We start from the raw sequence: 17,223 nt of genomic DNA, 5'->3' as shown, positions 1-17,223 counted from the left end.
CAACCTGGAGATACTATAGACATTATTTACTCAACCTACAAATCCCTGTTTAGAATCCATCAAATGTAATTATAGAAAACTGCATGAAGCTAAAATAGAGCTTTGTAGTTTGATTAAATAATACTTACAGTTTCTCAAGCCTTGTTTCCCTACTTTACTACAATCCCTATTTTCCGGTTTTTAAATTCTTAATTTTTTTTATTTATCTTGTGTATGTGAGATGAATAGCAATAGCTATTGCGTTTTCACTTAGTTTTGTTTGTTGGTGATGCATCTATCTATATATATATATTACTCATTTAGTGAATATTTGTTTCTATAGATGGCACCACATTTTTGCAATTTATTAGATTTATATGCATACTAACTCTGAGTATTACGTAATTCCAAGAAATTATGAGTGAAAGTAAAAAAGAATGTATAACAATATGGCAATCGTATTATGCCGACAAGGCCTTTCGTCCAACCCGATCTTATCAGTTCGGCTGGGATACGACAGACACACAAGTTAATTGAGACGCACTTTACACTGTTGAATTCCACAAACAACTGTTTGTGGTGTCAACTGTATTTAATTGGTGAAATTGTGACTAATTTTCAAACCAGAATTAAGGTAAGGACTAAAACAATGCTATTTATTTATCTTAATATCAATTATTTATTATTTTTAACGCTTAAGTTATTTAAAATTTCTTAAACTATTTATCACGCAAATATTTTGTTAAAACAATATTCAATGTTTTTAACGCGTTAATTTTATTTTATTAACGTCTAATAATTTGTGATTTAAAATAGAATATCACGCTACACTTACCAAAAAAATAAAAAATAAATGGAAATTCATTTATAACTGTTTAAACTTTATCAAGATTAGCTCATAAAAGTTAATAAAAAGTTATGTTGACAAAACAAGCAGAAGACAAGTAACTGGTCATTTACATATTCTATTTATTACGGAATTTGAACGACTTGTTATTTTCGCAGCTGTTATATGTGTAATAACAGAACAAAATACAAGTGAAACTTATATAGATAGGTGTAATATGAATTCGTTTCGCATGTCTAAGCTTGTAGAGACTGAGATTAAAATGAAAACAAGTGTTAACAGTAACAGAAATAGGACTATTTTATGTCCCAACTCCATCGATGAAAAATAATAAATAAGTAGAAAATAGTGACGTTACAACTGGAAATTAACAAATGGACAACTTACTGTGACAACTATATCAAAACACATTTCAAACGATATTTTTTGCTTCTCGTACGTACCTGACCCATGGACTTTACTCTTTTCTTACAGATTGGTACAATTTCATGAGTGTTCATTGTAATCTTTTCAAAGTTAATTATAAACTAGTCACAAATTCCTATCAGTCGATGTATATGCTCGCTTCTTCAGTTGTGGGAACGTTATAATATGCAAGTCAGTTTCACTTTTCGTTGGTAAAAGAGTAAGTCATGAATTGGTGGTGTTGACAGTTTATTGGTTTATAACTCCCGTATTAGAGACGACTAACGCAATATCACTCGAGTCGCTTTACGCGAAATTCAGTTCACAAATAAACAAATGCAAATTATTTGTGTTTTGAATTCTAAAAGTTGGAACACGTTAGTGTACTCTCATGAAAGACTAAACAGTACAAACTATCATTCCATCGAATGGCCTAATCACATGTTGAGCTACCACATGCTGTGATCAACGCCTAGGTAAGACGTGAAATTGAATCCATTTGTATCTGGAGGCATCTGTTTGAATCTTTAACCATTCCTTAATTAACGTTATTTACAGTCCAGGTATAGTTGACAGTAATGGACTGTATTTCATTTTAATATGTTCCATATATTATTGATATTAAGGGACTGTGCAGGTCAGGCAGATTTTGGAATTCTATATCATGTTCATGTCTTACTGAACCAATCACAACTAACTTTAGCTCTGTCGTCCTGAAAGTAAGCACATCCATTTAGATAGAATAGAGCATTGTGATATGCATCTGGGCTGTTAGGGTGGTACAGTATTCATGAACAGAGATATGACTATTCAAAAGGACCAGTGGATTAGTTCATGCCATCTAATAGAGCTCAACAACATTATATCGCCTTAAGAACCATGTACAGTGAACAGTGTGTAGGATGGGCTCGTGACTTCTTGGGTTGTCGTCGCAACGTAACCCTAAATTTAATGCAAAACTATGTGAAACTTGTGCGTCTGGGCACATTACACATTATCATTGTACCATGGTACAATTCTGATTATCTAGACACTATTAGAGACGCCTCATTCAGTTGTTGACTGAAACAATTCATTTGCATGAGAAGGCACGACTACTCAATTTTCTGCAGCTTCTTTCACATTGTTCTGGTGAAAATGGGGAAGGGATACGGTTATTCAAGTTAATATCACACAACTTCCTTCGCCTTATAATAATAGAAATAGATGTTCGTGGACCGTTATTAAAGCCGTGCGTCAAATCACGCAGAGGTGACCGCCCGTTAGCCTGAACAGTTGTTTTATTAGACGAAGTTTCTGTTCAGATAACTATATAGTGTAGACTCTTTAATTACCACTTCACATTTGAGTCACGTGCCAATCGAGCCCAACAACAACATCTCATTCAAAGCTTGGTGAACTTTTAATGTTTCCCATTGTAACAACAACTAATGATTATATGATGTAGTGTCCGTATAAGACTCCCGATGCTTGTATGTTGTGAAGCAAAAAACTGTGTAACGGGCTGTCTTTTCTCTGCCCACTTCGGGAATCGAATCCCACGTTTTAGCGTTATAAATCTGCAGGCTTGCTTTGTGTAAACGCAAAGTCAGGACAGATTGTTTTTTTTAGAGGTAGGGGTTTCTAACATTTTGACCAGTGATTGTATACACCGTTAATTCATAGTAAGGTATTCAAATAATGAAATAAATGATTACATTCAGGGAAATCACCTGTTCTTGTATTGTAAATGTTTTTAACCAAAGAAAAAATCGATTAAATGTTTTACAAGATAATATAAGCTGAGGTAATGCATACTTCTTCTTAACCTGTGGTTCACAAGCCAGACAAACGTGCGTAATGTCTGGATATTCTGTTTGAACCATAAATAATGTGATGTACTGATAGAGAAAATGTTAGTGTTTGTCGTTGAAATAAGCTCAAGAATTTGTACAGCCTTTTAGTGAGCACTAATAGTAAATAGTATTCGTTTTTATAAATGAAAAGTGTTGAACAATGTATATATATATATATGTGTGTGTATAAAGCTATGTATATATACACACACACACACGTGCACGCGCGCGTATGGATGCATATATATAGTTGTTTATTTAACTTATTTTCCCACATATTTATATATTAAATGTCTTTCTTTTAGTATTAAGTTGATATGGCTGACTGGTATTCCTTTTATATATATATATATTTATTAATAAGACTTGAAACTTATGAATCAACAATGTTGCAGATTTTAATTATGTACAGAACAGTTAATTAGACAGGGACTAGTAAAATAAAAGTATACAATGCGTGTTACGTGACATACGACACAGTTTGTTTCATATTTATAGCTGTCGTAAATTGACCTTGTATTCAGAGAAACCTGATTCGTCGATATATATACACACATCTGTTGTGTGTGTGTACACTACGTAAAAAATAAAATATAAAAAAGAGTAGGTACACGTCGGTGTGTTGTGGGTGGAAATGTTGGTGACGGAAACCTGACCCGACTGAATATCCAACTGCCAACAAGTTATCAACTGCAGCCAGAGGTCTAAAGTACGGCAGTACATCCTGGCTTTATTAACAACAGTACGAGTTCGTAAAATCTACTGTTCTGCAGTGGTAGGAATCTCAGAAATGTGGTACGTTTTACTTGTAATTTCCTGTTTCTGGGTGTTTGACTCACCTTTGTTACGGACCACTAGATGATGTTATTGCGGTAAGAACGTATTACAACATAATATTAACTATCACCGAAGAACATTCCTCACAAGCCCAAATATCTCCAGGCAAAACTTGTCACGTGGCACAAGGCGCGTGAAGGCTAATACTCGAATGCATGTTTACCTGTTTAGTTACGTATCAAGAAAGTGGAAGGTTTGTTAGAGGAAGTGTACCGTGGATTCAGGATGTTTCTGTTCGTTGTGTATAAGTGTGGAGACCATCCTTGAAACATTAGTGTTCGGATTGGATAAGAAAAGTAATGGGTGCAGGTGCTTCAACCTCTCGTTTTATTTCAAACCCCAACAAAGGAGATGATTTAACTAGGCTAAGAAATGACGCTCCAAAGAAGGTAATAATTAATGTGTTTCGCGACTTGGTGTAACTAGGCCCGGCGTTAAGAATAGGTTGCTAAATTCTTTGGGTTTCCAGCGTAAGGGGACAGCTTTAATTTCTGCGTTAAACGCCAGTTATGTTATGTTGCCGTGCCATTTCACACGTAAGTTTCCAGAAATATCGAATATGTTGAAACGCTATTGTTAAAATATATGAACTAAATATGTACAGCACTAAATCCTCCAAAATATTGAATAAAGTCAGTTGAAGAAGGGAGGTTAAACATACCCTATCTTTTGACATTAGTATCATAAAGGTATATGCTTACAGATACTAATAAGACTAATGTGTGTTACTAAGTGCCTGTTAAAGTATGTTTTATCACTGCAAAGTAAAAGTAGTGTGTTTAAACTTTAAATCAAATATACTTGCAAACGTTATTTATTAATCTGTAGTATAGATGGCGCGACCGCATCAAATTAAGAAGGAAATTTGTATTTTTTATTTCATGATGTCCAGGACAAAACACTCATTTTCTGTATCGAGTGATGTTTTGGAGGTGTGTTAGATGATTTAAGTGATATTGGTGATTTCACAATTTTTTTTATATTAAACTTCATTTGTAGCTGTAGACATTAGCAGAAACATTTTTTGTCTTAGGTAGGAAAACATAACTTTTTGTTAACAATGACATCTTTATTTTGTTAATTACAATAATTTAAAAATATTGCATACACAAGGAATATGACGCTCAGTGAACACCACTCCTAATTGTCATTGTGCTTTTCTGTTTGCTTCGCGGTGGCTCACTGGTAAATCTGAGGGCTTTTGATGCTAAACATTAGGCTTCGATATACACGTTGGGAAGAACACAAGATAGCCCAACGTGTAACTTTGTGCTTAGTAATAACAAACTCTAATTTTGGGTTTTTAATGGTGTAAATACTATAAATTTTTACAATGGAACATAGTTGATAAACAGCATACCTTGAAATGTGTTGATGCGGTGCAAATGGAATATTGTATTGATACAGTTGATGATACAAAGCTTGCAACTTCTAGTTCAAGTATTGTGAACATAAAACATATTTTTCATAACTTGTAGTTAGTGTTGTAATGTACGCCATTCTTATTGCTACCCTTCTTTGTTTGTTTATGGAAAAATAACTCTTGGCATTGTCAGCGGACTGTTTTGATAGATTTGTATTTTACAAAAAAACTTTCAATGGTTTACATTCTGTATGTCGTCACTATTCTTATGACTGCTTTACTCCACCTAAATAATGTTGGCCTTTTTATTTATATTTTTCCCTGGGAGATTGAGTCGTTCTAAGTTTACAGAGAATGGATACCGCATCATCACACACTTCTTTTCTTTTCAAGAATTTTTAAACATTTTAAACAGATGAATAATGAAAAGTTTCGTCTTTTAACTTTTTATACTTGTTACGTTAAAAACGAAAAATAATGCGGGTTAATAGAATTTTAATATGCGTGACAAATATTATAATTTAAGTGAAACACCGATCTTTTCATCCTCCTTTCTTTGTCTCAAATTGTTAACACCCAATCTATATAAATCAGGGTGGAATAAGTCGTTGAAATTATAAAATAATGTGATAATCTCCATATATTACCACATGGGTTTGGCATGGCTTGTGGTTCAGGTACTGAACTTGCAAGCCACAGATTGGTGGAATGAATCCCGTTACAGATCATGTTCACCTTTTAAGCTATGGGGGTATTATTATATGATTATCAATTCAACTATTCGTTTGTAAAGTTTATTTGTTTATGTTTTGAATTTCGCGCAAAGCAACAAGAGGGGTATCTGTGGCAGCCATCTCTAATTTAGCAGTGTAAGGGAGCTAGTCATCACCACCTATCCTCAACTCTTGGGCTACTCTTTTGCTAACGAACAGTTGGATGGACCTTCACATAATAACGCCTCCACGGCTGGATGGATAAGCATGTTTCGTGTGACTGGAATTAGAACCCACGACCCTCAGATTACGAGTCGATCGCCATAACCACTTGGCCATGCCAGGCCTCATTTATATAGAGGTATCCCCAGAGTTGGTGGTAAGTGATGATTATTAACTGCGTTTTTCCTTGTCTGTCATTTCAAAATGAGGAATGGTTGGTGCAGATAGTCCTTGAGTAGCTTTACGTAAAATTAAAAAAACAAACATATTACCACAGAAGATTGTATGCATAAAATAGTAAAAGAAAATGTTAGTGTTTTACAAGTGTTTACCCTCGCTCTACAGTGGCACAGTGGTATGTTTGCGGACTCAAAACGCCAGGAACCAGCTTTCGATATCATGGTGGGCAGAGCGTAGATAGACCATTGTACACCATATAACATTGTGCCAGAATACATGGCTGTACCTGTTTGTGTACACCATTTTGGAAATTGTTATAGATATAATGTCTGAAGATATATATGTGCTCTTATTGTTCAGAACAGACTAACATATGTAATTTGAAGCGTTTTAGGCAATTACTGACACTCGGTATTTCTTATTCTGTCTGAGCATCGGGTAAAGTGTTTATATTATTGGTAGTAATCTATGGATGCATCTGAGAATACATGAAAAAGATATAAAAATCTAATATATATCCAGTTCACTCTGGCAGTTGTTAACCTTTTTGAAGTAAGAGTGAACTAGGATATAATGGTCTATTTTCTGGCATGTATTGTTTATTTCAAAATGTTTATGAAAGATGATATAAAAGTATAATGTAATAAAGAGTAATTCATTTATTAAGGCAAAGAAATAATTTTTATAAAATGTGGTTTACTTTCACATTCAATAAACGCGGTAGTACTTGGTATATAGAGATGGGCCGAGAAAATAATGGCCGTTACATTTAACCTTACTCTATGATGCATACAGATAACTGCTGAGGTTGAGTTATAATCTTATTTGAGCACTTAATTGTCATTATCAAGTGTTTCACAGGTTTAATAACAGTTATAGTATTCTGATTTTTTATCACACGTATTTTCTTAGGAGAATAACGAAAAATAAAATACTACTTAGCAGTGAGCTCAGTTTGTAAGTATATATTATTTCCATATTTTCATTGCTAACATTTTCATTTATGGTCACCAGATAGCAGCATAACTTCTTGCACAACGATCGTTTGCCTTCCACAAACGTCATAGCAGCCAAAATAATTTCATTTGAAAGAAAGAAAATTTAAATTTGTATTCGGTAATGAAGAAAATCAGGTATTTTTGCAATTGATAGATCTGCGTGCATGTTATACATTTTAATACTTAGAAACACCAGTTTTTAACTATCAAAACTATATTATATAGCAGTCTACTTTTTAAAAAAATTTTATGGGGCCGAGGCTGGGAGTTGTGCGTGTATATATGGTATCATACTTGGATCATGGCGTTGGATCTCTTTAATATTCTTCCCATTAATCAGTATGACTCTAGCATGTGCTGGTGTCGATTATTTGTACATTGCAGTGAGTTAGAGTGAAGTTGGTTCTGTAAATATCTCCTTAACATCAGTCCAGCATTCTAGGGTACTTGTACGATCCTGAAGGAGTCATTCCAGCTTTACTAGCCTCCAATTAAATCCAAACCTAGAGAAAATGACATGTTATTAGCAATGTATAAATACTGAATTATAAAACTAAGTTATCAACGTCCTTGAATTAAGTTGTTAAAAAGGGGGAACAAGTAATAATTTTTAAGTATTATGTGGGGATGACAGTGCCAAAAAAGTAGGGATGATTACATAAAGCCATGCAAAAATACTTCCGTAAGTAGTCGAATCTTTCCAGAAATAACTTTTATGTAAAACTAAATGTTGAATTCCTGTTAGTTGTATGGATTCAGGTTTTAATTTAATGCAAAAGTTATTATTATATGTGTATATTATTTTGAGTAATCAGTAAAGTGTTTGTATATAAACCCATTATCAAATGGCGGGAAGGTTGGGAGTTCAATTCTGCTTTTCTTAACTCTGTTCAAGTGACGTCTTACCGAGAATAGCTTCTTGTTTGTTTTTTATAAGCCTACAACAGCTCTTGGAGTATAGCGTTTGTGGTTCACTCTGCAATCATTTATTACGGGAGTAGAAAAAAAAAACACCTTATATATGAAATCTTGATGAGATTTTTCACATTCACAGTACTGTTGCACAATTAGTAATAATTCCTGTAACTCCTAGTGTTACAGGTTCTTTATACAAGTTATTTATAAATTTCAGTTTCTAATTCGTTCCCACTTATGTACTATGGCTTGTCAGCCATTTATATAAGTATTTTATGTTGTCAAGATAAAAATTTATAATAAAAGTTGCATGTTTTTTTCAAAATATCCAAGGTTTGTAGGTATTGTTTAAGCATGAGAGAAAGCACTAGAATGTGGTATCATAGAAAGTAATGACTTTTGGAGGTTTATTATTGCTATGGAAATGAATGCTGTGTTGAAGAATTGTTTTGTTATCACAGAAAGTACTAAACGTGGATGTTTGTGTCACCAAAAGTACTCATTTTGAAAGTTGATGTGCTGGATCTCATGAAACACTTGAATTGATGCGTCGGGTCTCAAGAAACACACTTGGTTTATTTCTGTGCTAAATGTATCATGAAAAGTTTTAAATTGGAATTGTGTAGGTTTTATTTGCTTTTTGATAAGTAACTCAAATATTTCAAAAGAAGGAGAAACAAAGTTATTTTATATGTACTTGTTACAAAATCTATGTATAACACTTTACTCAAAGTGTTCCCACAAGAATGACATTATACCTTCCTTAAGTTGAAGATTTGTCAAATTTTCGAGAATATAATATTGTAGAAAACGTCACGTGTGTGTGTATATACATATATGTAACAATTCAGATGTGGCACACACATCTCACTTTGTTGATTAACTATGAACACAGCACTATATGATGTGAATTAATACACTCTTCATCAGTGGTAACAGTAGTTTGTGTCTAAAATTCATAATGGTATAAAAAGAGATCAAATCGTTTTCAAGTTTTGATCACGTGCCAGTCTTCTTCCGGTTGAAAGCATTTGGCTACAATGTTTCAGAATTAGTTTTCCCAAAGACGGTTATTATGTACAAATGTATACATAGTTTAGTACATAATAAATGTGTTGGTTGTTTAAATCAGCACTTTTATACTAAATAGAAAACTTTATTATAGCTATCTGAACATTAACACTGTCTTGTGTTGACGTAGCTACTTTATTTTAATTGGGATTGTGAAGACTTACCAGATTCTAAAATTGACTACACAGACAAGTTAGGTTCATTGTGAACAACATTGAGTTATTATCTATTCCAAATCCTTATCTAAAGTTATTACGTCATTCGGCCCGGCATGGCCAAGCGTGTTAAGGCGTTCGACTCGTAATCCGAGGGTCGCGGGTTCGAATCCCGGTAGCACCAGACATGCCCGCCCTTTTAGCCGTGGGGCCGTTATAATGTTACGGTCAATCCCACTATTCGTTGGTAAAAGAGTAGCCCAAGAGTTGGTGGTGGGTGGTGATGACTAGCTGCCTTCCCTCTAGGCACACACTGCTAAATTAGGGACGGCTAGCGCAGATAGCTCTCGTATAGCTTTGCGCGAAATTCAAAACAAATCAAACCTTTTATTACGGAGTGGATAGGGTGTAGCTCAATGGTAAGCGTGCCGAATTGGCAAGGTCCATGGCTCGCGTACCCTTGTTGCAAAAGGAAGAAAAAACAACCAAACGCATTTTGCACTTTTGAAACGTGCGTGTTTTGTAAGAATAACAGTCAAATCTCATTGTTCAACTGCAATTGCCTAAAAATTGATGGCGGGGTGTTGTTGACTAACTGCGTTTTCTGTGGTCTGTAAGTCCAAAACTAAGTCCATCTCATATTCAAAGATTGACGTCCGTATTTTTTTCTTTGTATTATCACAGTTGGATATGTAATGGCAGTGTTCTAATCTTCCGGTTTAAAGCTGGTTTTCGTAATTTAATGTCAAAGAAATAGCTTTCTGAGGTAGAAGTTATTCTCGGAAATGAGAAAGATGGAGAAAAGTGATGTTTATTATAAATTCCTTTTCACTGGACTTTATTGACACTGTGAAAGTTTCACTCCTTCAGTTTTTAAAGAGAATCTGCTTAAGATCGTTTTATACACAGCGGCACAACGGTATGTCTGCAAACTTACAACGCTAGAAACCGGATTTCGATACCCGTGGAGGGCAGAACACAGATAACCCATTGTTAACTTTGTGCTTAACTTTAAACAAATATACAGAACCTTTAAGATATAAATATATTAAAAACATTTTCAAAGGAAAGCTAAGAACATTATTGAACATATGCTCAAAATAAATTATTTTTGTTATCATTCCCAAATAGAGTAATCCACAACAAGATTGGAAAACTCAATACCTCATCTGTTGTGTAAGTTATTCCGAAGAAAACTTTAGTAGTACCATACAAAGGTACTGTTTCATACATGATTAATGAGAACATTTTCAAACGGTTATATCTACGAGTTCAGTTAAAATGCGTCTTGAAAAAAGCTAGTTTAAACGGCTTTCTAACTTTAGGACAAATAACATCATTGAATACTTCGCAAGTGGTATACAATGTAGATGCTTGAGGAGAAACATTAGATCAACCACTACAAAGCTTTGCAATATAATTAGATAACAGCATAACGCTAAATCCCACAATCCCGAAATATTACCAACCACTGTGATGCTTTGCCCATTTTTAGGTTTTCCCACGTCATTCATCATTTCCGAGAAGAATTCTACCATAAAATGCTAGAATATCTTATCCTTAAGCTAAGAATTCCACCTCTTATTCGTAACCAGGATACCACAACATCTTCATTCAGGAAAGTATTTAAAAAACAAAACACGAATTTCGGTAGTTCAAAATTAGGGACGGTTGGCGCGGATAATCGAGTACCTGAAACAAATCAGACAAGTTTATTACGGATTACCATGCTGAGTGCAGCACAGAATGTTATATTAAACTTGTTTCGTTAATTTCAAGGTTCATGAGTGATTGGTATTTGTAGCAACATAATTAAAACCAACACAGTTCTACCTTTGCACGTACTGCTTATGCACGTGTCATAGTTTCAGCTGAACGAAGTTATCAGAACTTACTACATGGTATGTAAATTACAAGGGCGTTGCCAGAGTGACCCATAAATACACTTTAATTTCGATACCCTTGTAGGTTAACGCTGAAATAAATATTCGTAGTATAACCGTAACGTATCTGAACGTACTGGATAAACACTGATTCTTTTTCTTAGTACAACATGAATAGACATATGAGATACCATTCTTCATCTTACCGACTAAGATTTACTGTAAAATAACGTTCTGTCCGGTGGCCAGAATAAATCCTTATTATCTTCACTTACCATTTGTTTCGAAAGGCTCTGGCTGTTTGTTCACACCTGTATACTCTTAACCATTATTAAACTGAATGATTTAAGTCTCTTAATGATTCAGTGGTAAGTCGTAATGCTTATAACGCGAAAAAGAGGGTTTCCATACCTCTGGTGGGCACAACAGATAGCCCAATGTGCTTAACAGCAAACAAACAAAATAAAGACTGATTTGAGTGACGGTGTGTCTACCTTATGTAATAAGATGCACAATAATTATTAAAGAGTTTTACACATAACTTTCACACACAAATAGGCTATGATTAAATAATAAGAACATGGTATCCAGTTTATGTTTAGTACTTGCATAAATATTTATGTCAATATCACGTGTTTTTCGTTGAGTTCTCGTCATAGCACCTGAAGTTTTACGTTTTTGTGAAAACACACACACATACAGGGCGGAGAGAAGTTTGCCCCATTAACTAAAACTTTCCCTCCTCCCACACACACATTTTTTTGTTGTTGCAAAGTTTAAAGTTTTTATTTTGTTTTTTACACGATAACTTTTAGAATGAAAAACTTGTATATCCTTAAAACAGTACCATTTCTGTCATGCGTGTTAAAAAAATAGATAAATACTGGAGAAAACAACCAGACCGTATAACAGATACAGTGCACCTTCGACACTCAAATGTACTGCGCCATATCAGTTACTATGTAAACCCCCCTCCACCACCACCCAAAAAAAATCTGGAAGGAAACTCTTGTCTAATACAGAACCCCTTCTTCCCTTCTCAAAGGAAATTCTGTTGTCACCCTTGAGTTACATTCTGATGTTGTTGGTCATTTATTATAATATAGGGTAAATGTACTTTGAGATATTTTAGAAATATGGTTCAAAATAATGCTAGCAGCAAAGAATCGAACTGATCAGTCAATGCAATAAGTAAAGTTATTGTTTCGTGACCTTGTATACATCTAGTTACGATTGTACAATAGATCAGCTTTATTATTTACAAAGTTAATTATCAGTTCTCATCTAGGACTAAGCTTGCTTTACGATCAGATGTTAATGATGGATCTTTTTCATTGTATGAACAAGTTGTTTTGTAATTTTTCCTGCTCCGTTATTCATAAAAGCTTGCATGTTTTCTTACTTTTGTCGTGGTTGATCGTATAACGAATACAAGGTAGCATACACGTTCCGTCTGTCTTCAGGTAAAAATTGTTTATTTTGTTTTTAAATTTCACGCAAAGTCATACGAGGGCTATTTGCGCTAGCCTTCTCTAATTTATCAGTGTAACACTAGAGGGAAGGCTGCTAGTCATCACCATCCACTGCCAACTCTTGGGCTACTCTTTTACCGACGAATAGTAGGATTAATTGTGACATTATAATGCCCCCATGGCTGAAAGGGCAAGCATGTCTGGTGTAACGGGGATTCGAATCCGCGACCCTCAGATTACGAGTCGAGAGCCCAAACCAACTGGTTGGTAAAAGATGATAGATACACGTAGAGTTCATTCTGCACAATGAACAGGTAGTTTATCACACTCTATTTCTGTATTTAAAAAGGAGGTCTCGGAGCACGAATTTACAATATTCTGGTTGATGCCGCGTTAAAACTTTCACATTTCCGTTTTTGTTTACAAAAATGGCTAAAATTTCAGAAAACAACAACAACAACGTTATTTTACATTTTAATAATTACGTTTAAGGAGCCGAAATGAAATATTCTATCACGTAGCACATCTGTTAAAGACTGCTATATTTGTGCACTAAAAGTATATCTGCTTTCCCTCTAGTCTGCAATTTCAAAATTGAAGACAACTAATGCAGAAGCCCTCATGAAAAGCATAGCTGTGCGTAAATATTCAAGAAAAAATACAATGTTATCTCAAACCTGCCAACTTTTGAGGCTCTTTCAGTATGAAAAATGAACTGGCATAATGATGAGGGATATTAAAGATATTCTGTTCCAAAGGGTGCATACATAAAGTTTTACATAAATCTTCCATTATGCTCTTGAGATTGTACGTTTCAGCAAATGGACAAGCTAACGCTGCAAAGCTGTTTATCGAAACGGTTAAAATTTCAGAAAAAAAACAACAACAACGTTATTTTCCATTTTAATAATTACGTGTAAGGAGCCGAAACATGTAATATTTTATCATGTGGCGCGTTTATTAAAGGTTGCTCTATTTGTGCACTAAACATATATCTCAAAGAACAACACTCTGAAGGTAAAAACTCCTTTGGTTATCGTGAGATTAGCTGTGGTAAAAATATTATTGCATTTCCCAAATATAGTTGCCTAAACTTCCGGAGTGGTAATAGAACACCATGCAAAGCTAGATTTAGCAAAACTTACGACTTCCTTGTTTCTTTATTTTCATGCACTAAAAACACTCATGTCTTGATAATAACATCCTTTCTAGCTGTTTATTGCTGTACAAAGATCTCGTACTCTTTGAATAATGTTGAATTAATTCTGTTCAAACCGGTTATCAAATACTAACCAACTAGAAGTCAAAAGGCTCGCCCAGTTTAAATGTAAATGTGCGACGATTATTAAACGTCTGATGGAAAACCCTTATAGATAGTAAGCTTATAAGGTATACCGAACATGATTCTAGAAATACCTTTTACGGATTTTTAAATGCGTATTCAATATGAATTGTATTTATAACGGGGTAGGAGATAATTCCGTTCAGTGATATGAAATACGGCGTATTGGGTCGAGCATGTTGTGAGTCTAGCTCGTCATCACACCGTTGTTAAAGTAAGTTTGGGGAATTTGAGCAAAATCAAGTCAGCAGCATCTTCACGAAAGGAGGAAGGACATCTTGGGAAGTCCAGCTTTGTGTGCGTGGTTTTTTTAAACACCTTGATTAAGTCTTTCTTAAGTAGAAAGTGTACATGATGTATACAGTTGTGGATGAAATTTGGAAGACAAGAAAGACATGTTGATTTTTAAGTCTTTCTCAAGTAGATACTGTGCATGATGTATACAGTTTTGGATGAAATTTGGAAGACAAGAAAGACATGTTGATTTTTAAGTCTTTCTCAAGTAGATACTGTACATGATGTATACAGTTTTGGATGAAATTTGGAAGACAAGAAAGACATGTTGATTTTTAAGTCTTTCTCAAGTAGATACTGTGCATGATGTATACAGTTTTGGATGAAATTTGGAAGACAAGAAAGACATGTTGATTTTTAAGTCTTTCTCAAGTAGATACTGTACATTATGTATACAGTTTTGGTTGAAATTTGGAAGGCAAGAAAGATATCTTGATTTTTAAGTCTTTCTTAAGTAGAAAATGTGTGCGTGATGTTTACAGTAGCGGTTGATATTTGGAAGACACAAAAAGCTTTCTTTCCTATGTAATCGTCACAAAGTTATTGCACACTCGAAAATTTAAGGTACCCATAAGTAATTATATGAAGTTCTTTATGATAAGAATATTTCTCTGTAAAGTAGTTGGAATCTAACTTTGTTCAAATCATAAGTAAAACATGACAAACATGTTAGAAATTTTATTGTTTGTGTTAAAGAAATACACGACGTTAACTTCGACACCTCGGCAGAAATCAGACTAATACATAAAATTACTTTACTTTTCTTGGTTCAATATTAAGTTGGAATTTGTTTTACTACCGTTGTGCTTTAAAATGTCTTGAACCAATTTGGGCGTAATTTCCCAAGTTTCAGTGAACACTTAGAAGACGTGTCTTAGAATTAGTTTTTGAGTTCGTTTATTGCATGTGTAGCAAATAATCTGCTATTAAGGCGATAGTTTTGATCCTATAAGCGCTACAGCTGTTGGTGAACTGGAAAGAGGTTGTATGTTGTAAAGACTTGTTTGTTAGGGATTGATAAACAGATCTACACTTAAAGATGTATGGATGTGACATCCGTTCCCAAATAAAATTTCTTATTGCACCAACTATATATATATAAAGGATTTTAGTTTCTTGAGAAACCTTTTCCTATAATGTATTTCCATCTGAATGAAAGAGTAAGACATGTCGTTATGGTTACAGTATAATTAAGAAATGCAACCTTCTTTATAGAATGACAACGATAAGTACAATGATATTATATTGTATGTACAACTAAATAAGTATAGAAGTTACTGCGCCATCAAGAGAGAATATGCCGCTTCCACTTATTATACTTTATATGTATAAACAAGATTGTATAATCCATTCATCTACCAAAACTTAAACTAAAGTAAGGTGTTCAGTTATGTTACAAGTATTAAACTACTTTCATTTGTCAATTTAAGGTACATATTTGTATCTAAAAAAAACAGCATATACATAAGTTCACATTTTAAATGGTTCGTACAGCTCTTCCTGCCACGTGAACTTTGTATTTAGCTGTGTTTTTAATCTGAAGACTGATTCTTGTTAAATTTAATTTGTAAATTATTATCATTCTTGCCCCAATGTCTTTTTTATTGGTCATTCCATTTAAAGGACGGCCCGGCATGGCCTGGTGGTTAGGGCACTCGACTCGTAATCTGAGGGTCGAGGGTTCGAGTCCCCGTCACACCAAACATGTTCGCCCTTTCAGCCGTGGGGACGTTAATGTGACGGTTAATTCCACTATTCGTTGGTAAAAGAGTAAACCAAAAGTTAGCGGTGGGTGGTCATGACTACCTGCGTTCCATTTAAAGGAAGCTAGATATGAGCCTGATGCAGAGTAATTGGCACTTCTCTCTGTACAAATCTGGATGCACAGAAATATAAATCATACAGTTTTTTTTTGTACTTGATTAAAATAAAGTAAAAATGGGAAGGACAAAAATTTACCAAAAGATGCTGACATTTGGTTTTGACTTATAAATTACAAATATCTGTTAATGAGGGGTAATTGTTTTTGGTTTTTTTCGCTATCATCGCAAGTTTTTCAACAGATACAAACTATAATAGATGATTTAAACTCAAAAGCATTAATTATGACGTAAAGGGAATGCTTTGATCAATCTTGAAATAAAGTTTTCAAAAACTAAGCTACAGCAGAATAAAATATTACGGTGCTAGGTCAAATATTCATTATCTGTGCTGGAATACATTAAATCGTCAAAGCACCAACACATAACTCGTATTTATCATACGAACCAATGTTTAATAAACAAGAACCTGATGTTAGAAAACGTGAAAATGTTTAGGATTTTGAAACTACGATGTCATGGGGGTTAAAAGTACAAGAATGTTCTCAGTTCATGGTATTACTTAGTAGCGCATGTTTGCAACTGTCAGTTGTCTCAACGTTTCCGTCCAGATTGTTCTAGATTTAACAGATCGACTTTTCCACTTGTAAATATTGGAAAACGCGCTGCAAGTGGTTGAGGTACAAAGTTTCCAAGCGGTTCATGGTACAAATTAAGATTTATTATGACAGATCACATGATAATGTTCGTTTTTTGGTAACGCATTAATTATTTGTTGTTGTTTCAAGTTTTAGATTTTGCTGTGAAACTTTAAATCTATTTACATTAAAAAACAAGAACAACTTACCATGATATTCTGCTTGAGAAAACGCACCATATAAAATAATCACGT

General features: G+C 34.2%; 1 protein-coding gene across 13 annotated transcripts in view; it reads left to right on the top strand.

The window, feature by feature from the left end:
- LOC143237638 (disks large homolog 1-like) overlaps positions 1 to 17,223 on the top strand; it is a 262,734-nt gene that overhangs the window by 105,186 nt on the left and 140,325 nt on the right. For 2 of the 13 annotated variants that reach the window (XM_076477125.1, XM_076477121.1), the window contains exons 1-2: positions 3,910 to 4,292; positions 6,093 to 6,358. The exons of 6 other annotated variants lie outside the window; for them this stretch is intronic. In XM_076477125.1, the coding sequence (XP_076333240.1) occupies positions 6,317 to 6,358 (42 nt within the window). In that variant the 5' untranslated portion in view covers positions 3,910 to 4,292; positions 6,093 to 6,316. Of the gene's footprint in view, positions 1 to 3,695; positions 4,293 to 4,397; positions 4,440 to 6,092; positions 6,359 to 17,223 lie in introns of those variants that run through there. 5 more of the 13 variants (XM_076477119.1, XM_076477120.1, XM_076477126.1 and 2 more) reach the window with 3 other exon arrangements.

This window comes from Tachypleus tridentatus, chromosome 13, assembly GCF_004210375.1.
Source record: "Tachypleus tridentatus isolate NWPU-2018 chromosome 13, ASM421037v1, whole genome shotgun sequence".
In the NCBI taxonomy this organism is placed as follows: domain Eukaryota; kingdom Metazoa; phylum Arthropoda; class Merostomata; order Xiphosura; family Limulidae; genus Tachypleus; species Tachypleus tridentatus.
This window is presented reverse-complemented; position numbering and strand designations above follow the sequence as displayed.